This window comes from Cucurbita pepo, chromosome 14 (assembly GCF_057944985.1).
Source record: "Cucurbita pepo subsp. pepo isolate OVF chromosome 14, ASM5794498v1, whole genome shotgun sequence".
NCBI classification, from domain to species: domain Eukaryota; kingdom Viridiplantae; phylum Streptophyta; class Magnoliopsida; order Cucurbitales; family Cucurbitaceae; genus Cucurbita; species Cucurbita pepo.
Genome location: NC_141811.1, coordinates 3,880,911 through 3,895,099, shown reverse-complemented (window position 1 = coordinate 3,895,099; position 14,189 = coordinate 3,880,911). Strand labels below are relative to the sequence as shown.

At 35.5% G+C, this 14,189-nt stretch overlaps 2 protein-coding genes and 1 pseudogene across 4 annotated transcripts in view; 2 read left to right on the top strand and 1 right to left on the bottom strand.

Moving 5' to 3' along the window:
* Positions 1-2,375, top strand: part of LOC111809953 (RNA helicase family protein) — a 29,568-nt gene extending 27,193 nt beyond the window's left edge. The window contains exons 33-34 of the mRNA XM_023696444.2: positions 268-390; positions 1,946-2,375. Of these exons, the coding sequence (XP_023552212.2) occupies positions 268-390; positions 1,946-2,023 (201 nt within the window). The 3' untranslated portion in view covers positions 2,024-2,375. The remainder of the gene's footprint in view (positions 1-267; positions 391-1,945) is intronic.
* A 1,973-nt stretch (positions 2,376-4,348) lies between these two features.
* Positions 4,349-11,213, top strand: LOC111810157 (putative magnesium transporter NIPA4). 2 transcript variants are annotated; one of them, XM_023696758.2, is made up of 9 exons: positions 4,349-4,837; positions 5,672-5,728; positions 6,300-6,390; positions 6,463-6,623; positions 7,488-7,615; positions 7,735-7,872; positions 9,893-9,985; positions 10,185-10,232; positions 10,366-10,471. In XM_023696758.2, the coding sequence occupies exons 1-8, from the start codon at positions 4,681-4,683 to the stop codon at positions 10,230-10,232; spliced, it is 873 nt and encodes a 290-aa protein (XP_023552526.1). In that variant the 5' UTR covers positions 4,349-4,680; the 3' UTR covers positions 10,366-10,471. The 2 variants fall into 2 exon arrangements, with proteins under 2 accessions (XP_023552526.1, XP_023552525.1); XM_023696757.2 differs by lacking the exon at positions 10,185-10,232 and adding an exon at positions 10,824-11,213 and having other exon boundaries at positions 4,353-4,837.
* LOC111810158 (uncharacterized) lies at positions 10,723-14,011 on the bottom strand (annotated as a pseudogene). Its single transcript, XR_015411709.1, has 3 exons — positions 13,926-14,011; positions 11,752-11,855; positions 10,723-11,536 (listed from the first exon to the last, which is right to left on the bottom strand). The product of XR_015411709.1 is annotated as an uncharacterized LOC111810158 (transcript).
* Between the last annotated feature and the right edge of the window lie 178 nt (positions 14,012-14,189).

Here is a 14,189-nt window from a genome sequence, read left to right as displayed (position 1 = left end):
TACCAACATGTGAAGGTTCATTTGAATGTTTGGCTTTTTATTGTCTAAAGCATATAGTACTTGTACGATTAATGAACTAGGTTGTAAAGCCTTCCTTTAATCCTTTGGTTGCAGTTCATTTTGATAGCATCTTAATGTATAGTTGATTGGCAAATACATAAACATCGCATTTATAACAAGCGTTTATGAGATTAACCTTTCCTATCATCTCAATATTGAAATACCCTTTGACTCTTGTTCTTCTGGTTTCATGCTTTGTTGCCTCAGAGTGGAATTGTCATTATAGACGGATGGTTGAAATTGACTGCACCGGCCCAAATTGCTGTACTCTTTAAAGAGCTTAGATTGACCCTCCACTCCATTCTGAAGGAACTGATTAGAAGACCTGAGGTTCCATCAATCTACCCTTAACGCTTTTATATTCACACGAATTAATTTCTTCGTATCTCTGGTTCTCCTGCTTAAAAAATGCCATGCTCGCGTACATTTTTTTTCAGGAACTATCATGGATAGGCTTTAGGTCTTATTCAGGAGACCAAATAATCTGAAATTTAGGCCCATTTAGTAATTATTTTGTTTCTATTGTTCTGTTTTTTAAATTTATGTTTTTTTTTTTCCAATTTTCTTACCATAGCCTTTACTTTTCTTAAAAGAAACGATTGTAAATGCTGTTTTTTCTTATTAATTTTTATAGAGTTACATGCCCCTTTGTAAAAAGGGAGAAAGACTAACTACATCCTAGATAACAATAAGAATAAATCTGAATATCTAAGGAACATTAAATCTAAATAAATCCCTCGATATTGGTTACAATAAATCAGAATAAATCTGAAAGGGGTGGATTGGGGGGCCTACATCGGTTGGGGAAGAGAACGAAACATTCTTTATAAGGGTGTGGAAACTTCTCTCTAGCAGACGCGTTTTAAAAACCTTAAGGGAAAGTCCAAAGAGGACAATATCTGCTAGCGATGGGCTTGAGCTGTTACAAATAGTATCAAAGCTAGACACGCGGTGATGTGCCAACGAGGAGGCTGAGCCTCGAAGGGGGTGGACACAAGGTAGTGTGCCAGCAAGGATGCTGGACTCCGAGGGGGGTGGATTGTGAGACCTCACATCGGTTGGGGAGGAGAATGAAACATTCCTTATAAGGGTGTGGAAACCTCTCCGTAGCAAATGTGTTTTGAAAATCTCCGTAGCAAAGAAAACAATATTTGCTAGCAGTGGGCTTGGGCTGTTACATAGACATCGGTTATAATAAATCTAAATAAATCCAAATGAGAGAGGTCAACTAATTTTCTTATTTAATTAAACTGCAAAAACATTCCTTATCCACTGAATGGTGACCAAGACCAAGAGGCTCGTCTTTAGATTTTGAAACATAAACATTTGAATTTTCACTTTTTTCTTTAGTCTTTGAAAACATTGTAGAACGTGAATAATAAAATAAAGAAACTCGTAGGTGGATGTGGTATTATTAGTTAAATTTTTAAAAACTACAAACCAAAAATCTAACATTAATCAAAAGGGGCCTTAGTTACTGCATTTTTTTCAGCTGTACACGATCTAAACATCGAACTTTACAAACTGTTCTTTGTTGCACATAACTGCACAAAATGGAAAGACGGTCAAGAAGTTGAAAAACTATTCAATATGTCTAGCGTGGCCTGCATTTTTTCTTTGTGTTTATGCTTTCTACATGAAGGGAGTCCCACGTAAGCTAATTTAGAGAATGATTATGAGTTTATAAGTAAGGAATACATCTCCATTGGTATGACGCCTTTTGGGTTAGTCCAAAGTAAAGCCATGAGAGCTTATGCTCAAAGTGAACAATATCATACCATTATGGAGAGTCATGATTTCTAACAATACTTTTTTATTTTTCTGGTAGAAATATTATCCTTGTTGAAATGATTCAGATGCGTTACTCCTCTTTTTCTCCCTGCAGACTTCCATTGTTATCAATAACGAGGTTCTGAAGTCTATAGTTCGTTTGTTGTTAGAAGAAGACAAACCCCTTACATAGCTTAGTAACAGTAAAGAGTAACACCAACGATACCCCGAACCAAGACGGAGTGGTTCCATGCCGAAATGGTCCTTCCTCCAAATTTTCCGCTGAAATCTAGTGGATGAACTGATGAGGCAGATGAGAAACAATACTCATTTATAAGGTTGGTCATTGCTCGATTTCAATTCGATACACTTTTTTGATATACGAAGATGTTCGAACTAAACTTAGAAGAAAAAAAGGACTGAGATCCTCACACCACTTTGCCATCCACCCTAGTTTCATCCCGAACTTCTCTAACTTTAACTCTCGAATTATGTACCCACTTCGATTTTTCTAATAAAAAACATTGTTGTATATTCTATATCCATATCTCGAGCCTCAGATCTCGAATCTGTCTAGTTATATTATTGAAAATTTAATATCTCTCTCACTTTTTTATAATTATATGTTTTAATGTTGTTGTATCCATTGTGTTGGCTAAGAAATTTCTTGGATGTTGAATAATGATTGGAAATATTGTGGGTAGTGATAAGCAAGTAGGACAAGCATCAAGTCTACCAAACATTCTAGGGTTCTTAGGGGATTGTATAAAAAATGTAAGAGCTTTCTTCTTTGAGTTCCGTCAATGGCCTCTCAAACTAGAGGTAGGAATTTATCGAACGAGCTGCACTCGGCCTAAAACCTTCAATATAAACTCATCGTTCTTGGCCTAAAACCTTCACTATAAACTCAATTCAAAGAGTAAATTTGAACAGAGAGGAGGGTTCTAAATTTTTTATATTGTATCTAATAAATTTTTAACGTTGAAAATATCAAATAAACTTTTGAACTTTTGGTTTTGTGCCTAAACAACTAGAGAGGGACTTTAAAGTTTGGAGATCTATTTGACATAAATTTGAAAACTTTAGAGATTCTGTAAAGGATCTTTTCGGATTTAGATGACTATAAATATGTTTGTAAATCTTCAACTTTTCTTCTCCGTTCTTGAATATTCCTTCTACAATCTAGCCTAAGTAGTAAATTATATTGAACCTTTGTTTATTATATTTTAACCAAATTCGCAAATTATGCAAAGATTAATCCATCTGTTTACCATATTCGTATACAAATGAACTTTGTTAGGTAAGAAGTTAATACCATTTTTATTGAACCATCCACTCATCATACATAATGCAACCTAACTAGTTTCGGGTAAATTGTATCATACTCATCACCTAAATTTGAGTTCCACCAAACATATTTTTTGGTTCCTCGACTACCCTATATACTCTACATGATTACCAACACGATGGGATTGATCTAGTTGGTCCTAATAAAAACACTAAATAAATAAACGTCTACCTTCCAAATATGTTCTAATCTTCTTGAGATGGAAAATGTAAAGTAATACGTTTCGAGTTCAGTTTCCATTTAGTGTCTAAAGATATTACACTTTTACCATTAAATTTTATGGCTTAAGTTTTAAAATATTACATTTTTTACTCTCGAGTTTTGAGTTTTGTTTCCATTTGGTCTCTGGGTTTTGAGATTTACATTTGTACCCTTGATTTACATTAAATACTTACTTTTTCGTCATCGATGATAATTACTATTAATTAATTTAGAATAATTAAATTACTTTCACTAATTTTTTTTGTCACTATTAAAATAAATTAAAATTTTAAAAAAATTTTATTTAAATTAATTAACTAAAACTAAACATCAAATATCATAAACGAGCATACGTAAAACTTCGAGGGTAAAAATGTAAAATACTAAAACTTATGAACCAAATGAAAACTAAACTCGAAAAAAACGTAACATTTTCGAGGGTAAAAGTGTAAAAACCAAATTTTTTACATTAAGTTTATTTAAATTAATTAACTAAAAGTAAACATCAAGCATCATAAATAAGCCGGCCTAAAACTTCGAGGGTAAAAATGTAAAATAATGAAATTTATGAACTAAATGAAAACTAAACTCGAGAAAAACGTAACATTTTGAAACTAAAGTACCGAATGAAAATTAAACTCGAAATTCAAATAAAAACTAACTCAAAACTTAAGGTCTAAAAGAATATTTTATTTTCCCGAAAGAAAATAAAATTTTTCAACCTCTTACATTATTGCCCGTATTTTTTAACATACTCGGAAAATAAATACTTAACTTTTTAAGAAAGATATACGTCTTAGCCAATTAAACGGGTTGGATTCGACAAACTACTTAAACAAAATTTAAGAGAAATTAAGATAAAGTTGTTGCAACCCATTATGAGTTCTTAAAAAAAAAAAAAAAAAAAAAAAAAAAAAAAAAAAAAAAAAAAAAAAAAAATCGAACAAAAAGAGGAATTTTGGAAAAAGATAAGAAAGGATCAACGAAAGTCGGAGAGCAGTCTTTATTTTGGTAAAACCAAATCAAGATTTTGGATCTCTCTCTCTCTCTTCGGATCCAAGTAATCTCCTCCCTCGTCTTCACCACCAATCCCGAGCGCCGACAATTGTCTCCACGACAATCCCGATCTCAGATTCTCTCGCTCTAAGATCCGACATTAATCCCCTTATCTTCCTCTCTTTCCAATTCGAAGTGATTCAGTAGCATTCTGGCCGCTGTGTCCTTCTGAAGTGTGTTTTTTTTTTTCATTGATGATGTTATGATATGGTTTCCAAGCTTCGAAGCTAGGGTTTCTCTCGACCATGGCAACCACTCAAACTCCGAGCTGGCGGGAGGGCATGTCCTCTGATAATATTAAGGGCTTGGTTCTTGCTCTTTCCTCTAGTTTTTTTATTGGTGCTAGCTTCATTGTTAAGAAAAAGGGTTTGAAGAAAGCCGGCGCTTCTGGAGTCAGAGCAGGTATCTCACTCTTTCTTCTTGTTTGCTTCAGTTTTCCAAATTAAGGGTTAATGTAGTTCCTGGATTTCTTTGCTTCTGAATCTTTATCGAATTCTTAGAAATGAATGTCATGAATGTCGCAATCGGCATTTCATGCCCTGACTTATCCGTTATTAGAGGTGGGTCACACTATTAATGAGGTTCTCGACGATCTTTTCTTGATTTGAATTGTGAAATTGGATCTATTGTATCCATTTGTCAATTAATTATAGTATTTTCTTATTTGGATGCTCATTGCCAATAAAAAAAGGTTTATTTAAACTCCTTCCAAGTACAGACTGCACACCGAAAATTCCAGACACTGTAAAACAGATAGATATATTCTTAACTACCATTTGTTCCTTGGCAGACGAGTAGCCCCAAAAGTCTAATTCCTTATATAGGCTACTTGTGATGAATTGAGTTCTGTATCGTTTGAACCTTCAAGGTGTTTGTCTAATCGTCTCTTCTGATTAAGAAGTGCTCTTGAGTTGGAATCATTCTGGGCAGTAGCCTTTCACAATGGTATTGAAACTGCACGTGCTGATCAATAGTTCCGTAATTATGATTTGATGCAAATCTATGCCGATTGGGAGTTCTTTTTCTTATCCTCTTGGCTTCATGGGGATATCCAATCCCCCTTTGGCACCTTTTCTTATCCTCTTGGCTTCAAGTTTTGTTTTCTATTATGTTTGATGAAGGTTCTCATGCCTTTGAAGTTGATGGTTGCTGCTTTCTTATCTTTATCATGCTTTATGTGCATGGTAACTGTTATCTAGCGTGGTTTACTGTAATTGATGTGATGATTTATGTCAGGAGTTGGAGGTTATTCTTACTTGTACGAGCCTCTTTGGTGGGTGGGCATGATTACAAGTAAGTCTTTTTTACTTTTTATAATGTAGCTTATACTAAAGGCCTTTATTATTTGTTTCCCTGCCAGACGTGGCATATTTCTTTTAAAAACATGTAACCACTAAATATAGAGATTACTGAAATTATTTGTTAGATCTCGCACAGATTGTGGAATTTATTTGTAATAGTTTTTTTTTATCAGTCCTTGATACCAGGCCCCATGGCCATTTCGTTTAATAGATGTTCCTTTATTAAGCAAACGTTTTCTGTGAACAAGTGATTTGGGATTTGGCTTCTTTCTCAATTCAGTGCATTTAGTTTTTAATAAATTTACAGCAATGAAGCAAATTATTGTTTTTTTCTTCTTTTTTGCAAATCCTAGTTGATAAAGAAGAACATAGGGGCATGGGTTTTCTTTTTCCCGAGTGGACCTAGAAATCGATGTTTATGCTCTAAGATTAGTATTGCTTGGTGACTATTATTGCAAAGCATATAATCCTTTCGAATTGGCAGATGTATAATGAAAGGATAAGGTTTTGATACTGGAAAAAAATTATGGGAAATCCTAACGTGGCAATTGTTATTTCTACAGTGATTGTTGGAGAAATTGCTAATTTTGCGGCTTATGCATTTGCTCCAGCGATACTGGTTACCCCACTTGGTGCTCTTAGCATAATTATCAGGTATGGTCTGAAGTTGCACAGATTAAGTTAGAAGTTTTGGTTGTTTATACTCATTATCATGATGTCTTGCAGTGCAGTGCTGGCGCATATTATATTACGTGAGAGGTTGCATATTTTTGGAATTCTTGGCTGTATTCTTTGTGTAGTGGGTTCCACAACCATTGTGCTCCATGCTCCTCAAGAACGTGAAATTGAATCTGTAACTGAAGTGTGGCAAATGGCCATGGAACCAGGTAACTTTTCGTTACTGCGAATGCTGTCTTTAAAATATCATTGATTCTGATTAATAGTGATTTGGTTATTTTATTTGTTTCTTAATTTAATATTTCCCTTAAGAGAGAATGAGAACACATAGGTGACCCATGCATCTGTGTCGAGGCATAACTCAAATAATCTGGGATGAATAAGATTAAAGGGCTGGGACCCGTTCTTTAGATTCTTGTGAATGATGCCCTTTGAAAAAAAAATCAACAATATTTTTTTTCCATATTATTAGAAAGACGAACAAAAAGAGAAGGGGAGAGAGAGAGAGAGAGAGAGAGAGAGAGAGGGAAGGAGGGAGGCAGAGAAGAAAGAAAGAAAAACTCTCAGCATATCCTCTTATTAATGTTGAATGAAGCAATTTGGAGGTTTAAAATTTTTTAAAAAGTCCTTTTTTCTTTTTCTTTTTTTTTTTTTTTTTTTGCTTGGAATTGTGCTCTTGAAATTATTAAACTTTATGTCGTCTGTGAAAAAGCAGAGAACTGTTGGCAAGTTTTTTTTTAGTTTTTTTTTAGTTTTTTTTTATCACCAGTGTAACCATAAGCTTTTTAACTTCCCCTATTAAACGAGTAGACCTTACTTGGTGTCTCCACAATAAAGTATAAGACTTTCATAAAAAACTATATATAAGTAAAGGACTGTTTACTTCACCTTTTTTAGCCGTCTCTTCTTAACTGTTAAAGCTCACAATATATGGGTGATATGAGTTGAGAGAAAAACTTTAAACCTTGTTTTTCATATCTATATCTTGGTTCTCTGGGAATGATGTTTAAAATCCAGTTACTTATTTGATTTAACTAACATATTGGTAATAATAATGAACTTTTATTTGGCAGCCTTTCTATTATATGCAGCTTTGGTCATGACAGCTGTGTTTATACTTATATTCCACTTTATACCACAATATGGCCAGACTCACATTATGGTTTACATTGGTGTTTGTTCCCTTGTAGGATCTTTGTCGGTATGTATCCATCTTGCATCCCCGTTATCTTTATAATTTTAGAAGTTTTCTGCAATTTTTAATTTCTAATTTTTCCTTCTCTTCTTCAAGTGATTTTGTAATTGAATATCTAATGACAGGTCATGAGTGTGAAAGCAATAGGAATTGCCTTGAAGCTAACATTATCAGGAATGAACCAGCTAATATATCCTCAAACCTGGATATTTACTTTAGTTGTGATCACTTGTGTGCTTACGCAAATGAATTATTTAAACAAGGTAAGTAGTGCTCATTTATGGTTTTAATCTTTTTAGAAACAAATTTAGCATTACTCCCTGTATCCTTATATGATAGTATTTTTGTGGTCCATAAGTTCATAATTTGATCTCCGGAGTCTTTTTGCATGCATACATATATATATATATAGAGAGAGAGAGAGAGATTCACTGGAATCTCTCTATGATAGCTCTTTTTTTTTTTTTTTTGGGGGGGGTGGTTCTGCGATTGAAATAACAGAATGTAAGCGATTTTAGGGAGGTGAAGTAACCCAAGGGTAGCTATATAGGTCCCGATTGTCAATGATCAAGAAAAAAGGAAGCTTGAGTGATAGATGAATGAGTTTGCCAAATCCATCCACAGATAGAATAGAAGGGTGTGAACTCTTAAAGTGATTCATGAAGCTATCATAAAACACAAGTGTTCTTACTAAAGAAAACACAAAGAAAGATCATTTGAAGCAAGAACATTTCATCAGTGAACCTTGATGCTTGGAGGGATCAATGTCAATACTGACGAGACTACTGTGGCAGTGGCAAGCGTTGTGCTGTCAAAATGAAGAACTTTCAATGTAGGTTTTGTTTAGTTCTTCCAGTTTGTTTTGTTATTTCATGAGTTCGGAAGGATGTGGGTTGTTCAAAGTTATATGAAGGAATTGGTGCAGGGTTGACGTCTCCGTTGTTTAAGGACTTTTGTCTCTTTTGATTCCTCGTGGTTGTTAAGTGCATTTGCTCTTCCTTTTTTCATTTGTGCTTTTCTTTTGTTTTTTCCTTTCATTTATTGTGGTATTGGGTTTTTGTACTTTCCTTCATCTCAATGGAAGAGAGGTTTCACTGTTTTGGTAATTGGAAAAGACTTAGAGGAAAGCATATTTGGAACCAAGAGCGCCTCAAAAAAATCAACTTCTTCATCTGATCTATATGCAGGAAAGCAGACCTCACAAATGAGACAGTGCGGAAAGCCTATCCAGACAAACATCTCAATATCTCCTAGCTGGTGCATCCTTTGCGAAAGCGTGAGTGGAACCTTGGATCACTTATTCTCTGTAACAACCCAAGCCCACCTCTAGTAGATATTTTTCTTTTTGGACTTTTCCTTCTGGACTTCCCCTCAAACGAAGGCTTTAAAATGCGTCTGCTAGGGATAGGTTTTCATACCGTTATAAGGAATGCTTCGTTCCCCTCTCCAACCGATGTGGGATCTCACAATCCACCCCTCTTGAGGGCCCAGCGTCCTCGCTGGCACACTGCCCGATGTTTTGTCTGATACCATTTGTGACAACCCAAGCCTGCAGATATTGTCCTCTTTGGACTTTCCCTTCTGGACTTCCCTTCAAAGTTTTAAAACGCGTCTACCAGGAAGAGGTTTCCACACCCTTATAAGGAATGTTTTGTTCTCCTCTCCAACTGAGGTGGGATCTCACATTCTCTCAATGTGCTTTTGTGCCAAGTTGGCGGTGACTACCCTAAACATCTTTGAAATTCAACAGTGCTTCCCAAGAGTTGTTAGAGAGAGACTTATCCAGACTTTGCGCAGGAATCCTTTCAAGTGAAAGGTGAAAATTTATTGGATTGACATTTTCAGGTCCTTATGAGGCAAACTTGACGCGAAAGACGTTGAGCAAGTCAAGATAGTTGCGTGGACTCCTACCTTATGGATGTCCTTATTTGGAAAAGGGTGATTGGCCTAGCTTCCAAATAGTACTCTCTTTGTAGATCTTTCTTATTACTCTGTTTTAGACATTAGTGCCAATGGGAGAGAATTTACGTAATCCAATTCGCTGGTAGACAAGCAAAAAGAAGTTGCATATATATATATATATATATACATACATACATACATATATATATTTACCATTTTTATGTATGAGATTGGATGTGTTGGTGCTAGTTTATATATTTGGGTATTCTTGATTGAACTTATGTTTTCTTATGAATGTATATTTTCAATCGTTTTAAAGAATATATACCTTTTTTATATGATCTCATCTAGCCAACATATTTCTCCTCTCTATGTTTGCAGGCACTCGACACTTTTAATACAGCTGTTGTGTCACCGATATACTACGTTATGTTCACATCATTTACCATCTTGGCCAGTGTGATAATGTTTAAGGTATACCCGACTGCTGATTGTGGTTTCTTTAAACGTGTACAAAGTGATCGAACATATTTTGATCTGTTTAAAAAAAAAAAATTCATAGCACACTACATTATGGGATCTTATCAATGAGAAATGTTCAGAGTTTTGCATGCATGTATATCCTTGCTTTCTTGCTTTGTCTGGTTCTGAGTCATGGTGTTTTTTGTTCTAGTTTATAGATGGATCTAGAAGCCACAGTACATTGTTACGTTCTAGCTAGGTGTTCTTCATATTTAACTCTCTCTCTCTCTCTCTCTCTCTCTCTCTCTCTCTCTCTCTCTCTCTCTTAGATTATTGCCTCCACATATTTAAATGTAGGTATTTTTCAACATCTTTTGAATTACTTCTTTCAGGACTGGGACAGGCAGAGCCCAACGCAGGTTGTGACGGAGATGTGTGGATTTGTAACCATTCTTTCAGGAACTTTTCTTCTTCATAAAACAAAGGACATGGCTGATGGTATGCCTCCTTAAAATTATGCTGTCATTTTCAAATTTGGTCCTTTTTTTTTCATCTTTGTTTATTTATAGCTTAGGTAGACACACTATACCCCCACTCGTTTCCTTAGAGGCTTTGTCCACTCAAAGCCAGCACTAGGAGATCATAAGGGGTTTTAATTATTAAGTTTTCATCCTGACACGTAAAACAAACATCTCGAACACTTGGGATTACCCCATCCCTATCAATAGTAGTCTATACCGGGATACATGTATACAAAAACAAACTGTCATTATTAGTACATTGATCATAGCTGTATATATCATTTTTCACAAATGTTGAATCTATTCCAATACTTTGCAAACTGTTACAGGTCCATCGGCGAGCTTATCGATACGTCTCTCTAAGCATGCCGAAGAGGATGGGTTTAGTGGTGGAGAAGGCATTCCTCTCAGACGACAAGAATCCTCGAGGTTGCCTTGATCCCTTGAAAGTATGAGCATGTTCAGGTTTCATGTCGACATCAACTTGTATTCTATCACAAGTTTCTACCCCCTAGATGTTCCTTTTTGGATATAAGTAAAGATAGAAAGGTGAGAATTTTCTTTCACTTCCCATTCTGTCTCCCTAGACTTGACAATGGGGGTAATGCATATTGCCGTTGTACACAAGATCTTGCGACCTCACACAAATCCCATATGAAAGATGCAAGCCAACAGAATTCTTTTTCATCAATTGGTAATACATATTGCCTCTCCCCACATATCAGAACTCGCTCGGTCTCTTTCTAAAATGCACGGATATAGCTGTTCTTAGACCGTCTATTCAGCCATTTTCATTCTTAGTGTTCTGAAAATTGCCTTGGTTTTCTTCTTCATTCACATTTTAAATATGGGTTCGTGATGTTTGTATCAAGCAGGTAGCACTTTTGAGGAGTGGGGTATGACTAGTTTAACCTAAACTCAAGAGCTCAAGGTGATTGTAATTTCCCTTTGTTTCTAAGCTTCGGTATATCTAAAACGCAAGTCTTTCCTTTGTTGCAATCCTCCGAGTTTAATCGGTTCTTTCCAGTAATTGAAAGTAGAACTGAAACAGAGCCAAGATTAGTCGTTAATCTGTATCATGGTTTAACATGGAGAAAAAGAAATAAAACATTCTTAGAAAGGATTACTAGGTGATGGATTTGTAAAGTAATGGTAATTTCATTGTTGCCTCGAGTTAACAGCAAAACCTAATGTGGTGTGTCATTTAGATTAAATTGCATCTGACTTGTTTTGAATCAAGATTTCTGGCTTCTCGACCTTTTGGCATTTGCTTTAAGAGGTCAGAAACGGAAGCACAATGTGTTGATTTGTAATCACAGTTCTCACAGCAATGCTGCAATAGCTGAATGGCCCCAACTTACCTGCAACCATGCCAATGCACAAACTGTTTAGGAGCATATCGAATTATTTGCATCTAAAGGCCTTTCCCCATCACACGAACAAAGAGAGAAATTTCATGAATATCTAAGAGCTGATATATAAATAATTCAGTTCAACACAGGGCGGGGATACAAACCTAATGGTTGAGAGAGTACACTTTATGCGAGCTATGGTCACTTTGTGAGAGTATCTAAAGCTGAAATTTGGTTGCATAGATCTAAGAAACATGGACTACGGGCATTGGCACAATGCAGACTAGTCATGAAAACAAGCAGGCATTTCCCGAAGCAACGAGTGCATAGATTAAGAAAATATCCCAATTCCTCCCAAGGAATAGGTTGCTTAAACTATTATAGGATGTTTGTCTACGCATAACTCAGATATAAAAGCACCCCAGATCTCTTTCAAAGGTCGTTAATGAAGAAAAAAGGTCAAAGAAAAAGCCTCAGGAAGGAATAGGTTTTCTACTTCCTAAAAAGTTACAGCTGAACAATAATATCCCATGTATAACTGTGATCTAAGGCCCTTCGGTAAAGTATCAAACTTCAACATCATTACAAAACATGTAATGCAGTAGGATCGAGACTAGGAGATCTATATGCCTCTAGTGTAAACCAACGTGTTTATCCATTCTCCCCAACTAGAAAATGGGATGAACTTAGATTTTGGGAAGAGAGATGAATGGAGTGCTTTAACCTGGCCTTCTACATTCCCCAGTTTGCAGCAGCTGTGACAAACAAAACAGAGAGGTGGCTAAACGGGACAACATTGAAACTTCTTGGGGACTTAAGGCCAATCAAAGGGAAGCTGGATACTAGGGATTGGGAGTCGGATCGGTCGAGTCTCTTTATTTGCTTATCTTTTTAGGAGTTTAAGCAGAACTATCACTCATTTGGACCTTCTTAGAAAATGCCCAAGAAAATCATCTTCTTTTGCTGGTCCACTTCTTGCTGTTAGAAGGTTCAAAAGGTCTCATCTCAGTATCTACATGAATCCCTGAAGATGTGTATTATGTCAATACCAGTGAACTTCAAAACTTTGAACTAAAATCTAATTGTCCGAAATAGAATTCTGTTGATCGATTATATACATTTTTAACAACTTTCCAGCACAAATGCACCAAATAAACAAGTATAACTAGGAAATGTGGAAGTTGATCTTCAGTAAAATCCTATTTACCTGGCAGGGATAAAGGAAAATTAACAAGAAAAAAAATCAATCGATCGGTACCTAAATAAACAAGCATAACTAGGAAATGTGAAAGTTTGGTGATTCTCAAGAACAAATTGATGGAGCTGAAATTCAGAGTAGAATATACACGAGCTGGATGAGAATTAAATAGTTCATACGAAACCATAACTTAACAGAAAAGCTTTCCTTCAATTCTAATCATGAAGACATCATTCGTGACTGAGCAACCTATTGGTCAAAAAAAGAAGATTGGTCTTCGGAACATGGAGAATAAGCTTTATCTCTAAATATCATATTAGAAATACATGGAAACACATCTCAATTTCCAAAAACGAATGAAAGATAGTTCAAATCGACAAAAATTATACAAAACTCTTACGCACAGATACAGACCTCAGTAAGCTATCCGAAAATTCCCAAATCAAGGATTACAATACTTGGTCCAAGTACGCCGGTCAATGAACCAAGCATGAGGAGGAAAGAAAACAGATCATAATTATAAAACCAAATGTTTACCACATCGAGGAATCAAACCGGAAAGCTTTTCTGTTTTCTTGCTTGATTCACGTTTTGTTTGATCCGTCGGAGAACGCAGATATGGATGATTCAAAGGAAAGAAAAAACACTAAGCACAAAACAGAAAGAATATAACATAGCATTCCAGAATTTTTCGTTAAGAGATACAGTAAAACAGAGAATAAAAAGAAAGATATTCGAATCCAATCCTTCGATCCTCCGATTCATGCAAATGACTCAAACGAACAACATCAAACATCGACGAACAGCCTAAAAACGTGAGATTCTTTCGTCGCAGATTCCTCGGGAAACAAACTCAAAGAAAAATCTTAACCTAAACTTACTTGTGAGGAAGAACGATAGCTTTGGAGAAACAAGCTTGAATGTCGCACGCCTCCTCCTTGCAGGGTTCTTTGCTCGGTTGAGGCATTTCTCTATCTCTCTCTCTCTCCTTCTCTCGCGATGTCCAACAAATTATTATATATGAATTGAAAAATAATAATAATAATAATAATAATAATAATAATACTCCAGAAAAATCCACGTGGAGATCTTGGCTACTTTATAAAATAATTTTTTAAAATTAAATTGTTGAACACTTTCTAGCT

Coding starts and splice junctions, on each gene's coding strand:
- LOC111810157 (XM_023696757.2), top strand. CDS start 4,681: ATGGCAACCACTCAAACTCCGAGCTGGCGGGAGGGCATGTCCTCTGAT. Junction 5,729..6,299: donor GTGGGTGGGCATGATTACAA/GTAAGTCTTTTT, acceptor TTATTTCTACAG/TGATTGTTGGAGAAATTGCT. Junction 7,616..7,734: donor CCCTTGTAGGATCTTTGTCG/GTATGTATCCAT, acceptor ATCTAATGACAG/GTCATGAGTGTGAAAGCAAT.